The sequence below is a fragment of the Brachypodium distachyon genome, chromosome 2 (assembly GCF_000005505.3).
Source record: "Brachypodium distachyon strain Bd21 chromosome 2, Brachypodium_distachyon_v3.0, whole genome shotgun sequence".
NCBI lineage: Eukaryota > Viridiplantae > Streptophyta > Magnoliopsida > Poales > Poaceae > Brachypodium > Brachypodium distachyon.
Genome location: NC_016132.3, coordinates 20364221 through 20370181, shown reverse-complemented (window position 1 = coordinate 20370181; position 5961 = coordinate 20364221). Strand labels below are relative to the sequence as shown.

The following is a 5961-nucleotide window of genomic DNA, read 5'->3' as shown; positions in this document are numbered from 1 at the left end:
TACTGCACGATGGTGCGTAGCAGAGATACCCACGTCGGCAGGTGTTGAACATGCAACATTATGTAAAAAGTAAATTCCCTTGATATTTGTTGTACATCCGAAATATCAGCCTCCATGACCATGTGTCACGCTCTGCACTCCACATTGTAGCAAGATATTATCGTACTGTGGTCGCTTCCTTCCTTGTCAAATTGTGAGACAAAAGCGTAGTTGGATATTCGCGCTTTGCAAAATGGAATGGATCGATCTGATAGCAGTGTGACAAAAATAAGTCCTAGAAAGATGCACCTTTTTCTTTCCACTGAAAAGATTCTGACTTGCACACTTGAGAGCTTTGATCTCTGCAATGTGAATATATCCCCTTCGACCAACACAACAACTCAAAGGCTTCGTGGTTTAAGCGTTAGTTTAACATTGTAAGTGTGGAGTTAGTTATGAAACAGTAGTACTACATCTTAGAAGAAAATGATTTACATTTTTCTAGAAAACAGTTTTATACTTGCATCAGAGGAAATGGAAAAATAGAAATCTGTCGGAACAACTTGGCCGTTTTCTCTTTTGGTTTTCATCCTTGGGTTTCCTTTTTCGTTTATCCCAACAAAGAGAAAAGAGCTTGATAACTTTGAATACATGATATGGGTTAAGAAATATCTTCATTTATTTAGCTGTTTGTATCGATTGATGCAGAGACCAGGACGTTTCTCCCCTTAAAAAAACTTTTTTGTTGGAAATTTATCGAACTGATTTATTACATGAACCGAGAATATTTAAACCACCAGAAATGGAGTATTTTTAACATGATATTTGCCCTTTTCTTTATCCAACAACCTAATAGGGGTAACTGAAATATGAACCAACACTCAAGCACACCCTAATCGAGAAGTCTTGGATGCATGAACAAACAGTAAGATATCATATGGAACTTCGTTCCCTTTCTGAAATTGATACGTATAGTACAAAGCTTCCAAATTCCCACTCCGGCCAAGTTACAACATAGTGGATCAAGCAGGTGCTTATATGGACCGAAAAGCCATGCATCTTGCTAAAATCCTCAAAAGAGAAACAAACAGCTAGTAGTAAACATCACTTTAACTTGTTCCACACACACACACCATCTAAAGACACGATCGATGAGTTCAGTTGTAGCTTGTTTCCCTTCTGAAGCTGCTGAGATTTGTTTGCTTCGAGTCGGCGGCGCCGCTGCTCGGCGCCACGAGGTTGCTCAGCGCCCTCGCTATCTGCAGCTTGACCTGGCCCCTCTTGGCCGGAGGCCTCTTCTCCTTGGCGAGGCTGCTGCTGCTGCTGTACTGGTAGTCGTACTCCATTGCTTGATAGATTCACCTTCTTGCTTCTCCTCTCCCGTGTTGTAATTGGTGTGTTCTAGCTGTGTTGAAGCCAAGTGCTAGCTGATCGCTTGAGGAGGGGATGAGGTCTTTGAGGATGCAGGGGTCGGTATTTATAGGCGCGTGGATGTTGCCTGCATATATCGGATGTATGGGTATGCCGCATCTTTATTCTCCTCTATCTGCAGGAATAAAATAAAGGGACTGCTCTCTCTGATGGATAAGTTTTACTCTGAATTACAGAAGGATCGGTAAGCTGAATGCCTGCGTCTTTAAAAGAAAGTCCTGATCAATGGAAATGGATGCCGATCGAGGTGATGAAGGGTTCACTCTTCTCCCCGTCTGATAGATACACTGGGGATATTTGTGTGTTCATGCTGGGATATTTGCAATAAAGTGACCAATTTTGGTCGACCATGCACAGTACAATGATATGGACGTACCTAAAACAGAAGATATTTGCATGACACTTGAGCGAAGTAGGCAAAGATCAATGAGCTTCAGGTGATTTTTCTTTTTTTTTTGCCAAAAAGGAGTAATTTTAGGAGATCTCTGAAAAGTAGACAAGTTGGTTGCCACTGATTCATGATGTTTCTCGTCTTAGCCAAGTCACTATACTCTCTCGCTCATAAATAAGTTTATGTCACTGTCAGGCTCCAGTCGCTTGCGGGTAAGGTGCACGTGTGGTGGGATCTAGGAATATCGATGTCCAGATGCTTACTTTCAATAAAACTAACGATTTTGATGCTTACTTTGATCAATAAAACGGTTTAGGTTCTTGAACGATCTGTGTGCCAAACTTATCTTACACAAAAAACGTTTTCATGGCAGATGGAATAAGATTGGGATATTACACCATAACCATACGTGTGAAACACTACAAACAGTTTGTTCCTTACTTACCTTATCAACACCGTGACTGACTGTTTATTTCTCTGATACGATTTCATCTTTTTTTAGGAGATCGTTGCGTATCTTTGCTATTTCTCGTACGTCGTCCCACCCCCGAGGAAAAAAGCATCGTCGAAAAAACTGGTTCCCACCAGCCTCCTCCCACCTTCACGCATGCGCAGAATCCCGCGGTTAGCTCCACCTTCCTTTCCATCCGCATCGATCCCATCCGGACGACGCCTCCATCCCCTTCCTCACGATCCGCATCGTCCTCCCTCCCACCACCGCTCCCTTCCAGCGTCGCAGACTTCCCTGCAACGCCCTCTCCTCCTCATCCGTGCTACTGACCCATTCGTCCCTCCGCCTCCCTCGCGAGGACGCGCCGGCGCTGCCGACTCCCTCCCTCCCTTTTGCCTTCCTTGCGATGATGCGCCGCCGCCGCCTGCCTCTTCCTCCAGTGCACCCCCTCCCCCTCCCCCTCCCCCTCCAGGAGAAGCAGGATCTAGCCGCCGCCACCCGTCACCGTGCACGTGCTGCTTCCAACGTCGCCAGGTAAGCGGCTCTCAGCATCGATTCCATCGTTAGCGACATCCAGTTCCGTCAAGTTCATCGATGGTGGCTGGAACAAGCGGCGGCTGCAGGTTGCGGCCGAAGAGGTTCCCTTTCGCTCAAGCCCCCTCCTAGGATTCATCGATGCTAATTTGTAGCAAGAGCTAGAGGCAAAAACTCATGTTACTATTGTATTTTGTGTCATGATATTGTTGATTTTATCGTCGTACAATATAATGGTGCTTAATGCTACTTTGGATAAGGCTGCCATCCGACCGCCACCGACGACGGACTTGAAAGGCCGCACAGCCAGTCATCAGATGAGAGCTTTTCCACAGCAGCAATAAGCAGTCCATCCGCCTACATGAGCTCATTTTTCCTGTGAAGTTGGCTGGTGAGATTTTTCATCTCTGCCTTCTCACTAAATCTCACTACTATTGTCTTGAATGCAGGTTTCTTAAAATTAAGTCTACTCCAATTGGCATGAGCAACTGTGCACCTAGCTTCACATGGATTTCTCAGCTCTTTTTTCCTAGAGAATGATTGTGACTTGGTGTATATTTTCGATGGAGCATTCACTCAAGTTCAGAAATTCAGGTTTGTGTAAACAATCTTGCTCTTATGCTTCTCCAAAGAGAAAATCAAGCAAACCAATATCAAATGAGAGATAAATTTGTCAATCTCTTGATACATTTATATGGCTCGTCGCTTTACAATTTTCTTTTTGTACAAATTACACAGCTAAAGAAACCTGCAGATGATCTTGTCTTTCTTTCTCTCTGAAGCCTAAAGATGATCTTGTCTTTACAGTTTTCTTTCTCTCTGAATGTGTTTTTTTCAATATGAACTCGTCAATCAGTTATTCTTATTGTACTGTTTTATCGCAGATGATTATGATGTAAAAAAATGCCGTTGTTCTTGCAGGTTACATGCCTTAATGAGCTTATTGTAATTACCAATTAGTATTTAACCTTTTAGTTTATTGGATGAAAATCTAAAAAATTAAACAGAGAATCACTAATATGCCTTTCAGAATCTTAAATAAACAGTTCTAGGAGCTAGGAAGAAATCTTCAGTCAGTTGTTATCTTTTGTTATCTTTTCTTCTAGGATCTGGATTTGAACTATACATCCAATTCATCTTTTGTTCTTTTCTTGGATGCTGGCGTGCAAATCTCATGGTAATATACATAAACCCCCGGCCCTCCTGATTAATCATGTTAATTAGTGTGTTGCTAATAATTTCTGTTGTATTCAGACATCCCTCAGGTCCAATCACCTTTTGCAAACAAATTGGTTCAGCTCAAAATCAGCATAGAAGGTACTAGACTTATGTGCGAGCTTTTCATTTTCAGTAATTTTTTCATTAGCAAGCATATAGTTTTGCTCTTTTGGGTATGAAGCTGAACTCCTGTACCTTTGCTTCGTGGTTTGCAGATGCAAACCCATCTGACTGCTGTCACTTCTGTAGTTGATTGCTTAAGAAGACTATACGTGAAGAAACTGAAGACTTTACAGGTTGCATACCCGTTTACCAATTTTGCTTCCCCATCACTGGTAAATTCACACCTCAGTTTCCTTTTAACTTCCGTATGACAATGTTCTCAATTACATATTCTTTCATCCTGCTCGTGTTCTTGTGTCAGTACTTATATGGCATTCTGTTAATTCTTCCATTTTCCAGACAAACAGCAACTTCGGTGCAAAACCAATGGTTATGCTCTTTGGTCAATATTATACAGGGAAACAACTTTGATTAAGCACCTGTTGAAAACGAGCTACCCAGGTTTTCGGCTTTATCTAATACAGAATACCTGAGTTTCAATGTTAGGCACACCATCCATTTCAATGGTAAGATATGCAAGGATGGCTTATTGTACTCACTAATGGGGTAGCATGCGGCCTTCATATACGGACCAATAACACTAGAGTGCTATGTCCAGCTTTATCATATTTATAACATGAATTATTTTGTGAAGCTATCCTATTATGTGAGATTTTGATAATTGTTGTTACATTTTAGTAATAGTGTTCCATGTACCAAATGAAAAACTTTGAATTAGAAAGGCTGATTGTGCGATGTTCAGAAAATGCACTCAAAATCCAGATGTTTCAAAGGTTAGCTAGATATGATCACAAATATTTAGTATTCAGTTCATTTCTTCTGCTATCAAATTGTCTCAAAAGTCTGTAAGCATTTCATTAATGAGACCATCATGCACTCAAAATCCAGTGTTTTTTCGAAAAGGAGAGAATCCCTCGGCCTCCACGTCATCATATTACTTAAGAATCCAACCATCGTGACATACACAAAAGATTGTAGTCCAAAATGAAAAAAAAAATGTGTTGTGATGACAATTTGTATTCCGTGGCGAGGGAGTGTCGTGGATTCGGACGTGTGGAGAAGCCGATGTGTGAGGAAAAAGAAAGGAGAAATGAAGTGGCAGGGCATATCGAGCGGAGATGATCATCAAATGTTTAGTGCTCCATCGAGCATCGAGTGTATCATTTTATTTTCTTGTACCGTTGCTTGGGAAGAGGTAGCGGGGAACAAGTGGCTATACATAATGTGTTGGTTGCATAAAAGGAAGGGAGGATCAGTTGTGGATAAATGTTTATGTGCATTCATAATAGCTTATGCTTGTTCTTAACAACATGAAGTACGAAGTTCTTTTGTTGCGTGTTGAATTAAGTTGGAAATGCACAGGTATTTGGTACAAGTTGAAGCGATGTGAAGCTTTTTTTTTCTCCACTAAAAAGTAGGACCAATTTTTTTGCATTTAGAGCTGAGATATCTGATCGAACATACAATGTATTTTAGGTGCCTGTTATAATTAGTTATAAGATAAACATGAAATGTATTGTGAGTGTTGGAAGATAAACATGACATGTCAAACCGAATAGGATTGCAAGCGAGAAAAGAAAGAAGAAGACTAGGTCTTGCTTTTATGAGATTGATTTTATCTTTTGTATTCATATTTTATTTTTCGTAACAACGCACGGGCTCTTGACTAGTTGTACTATGTCCCCACGATGCTCAATCCTAAAAATAAGATTGTTGTTTGTGAGCCATCGTGATGTTCTTTTGCACCTAAAATCTAATATGGTTGGCATGTATATATGTTCTGTTCCATGTAATACTAGCTAGTTGTTCATTTGTTAATTACCAAGTACCAGTA

The 5961-nt window shown here is 41.0% G+C and overlaps 1 protein-coding gene across 1 annotated transcript; it reads left to right on the top strand.

Annotated features, from left to right (window-relative positions):
• Positions 1–2349: 2349 nt before the first annotated feature.
• LOC100832448 (EH domain-containing protein 1) lies at positions 2350–4848 on the top strand. The gene is made up of 4 exons (XM_014899539.2): positions 2350–3380; positions 4041–4103; positions 4254–4339; positions 4467–4848. Exons 1-4 carry the CDS (start codon positions 3323–3325, stop codon positions 4536–4538), a joined length of 279 nt encoding a protein of 92 aa, XP_014755025.1. The 5' UTR covers positions 2350–3322; the 3' UTR covers positions 4539–4848.
• The last annotated feature ends 1113 nt before the right edge of the window (positions 4849–5961 follow it).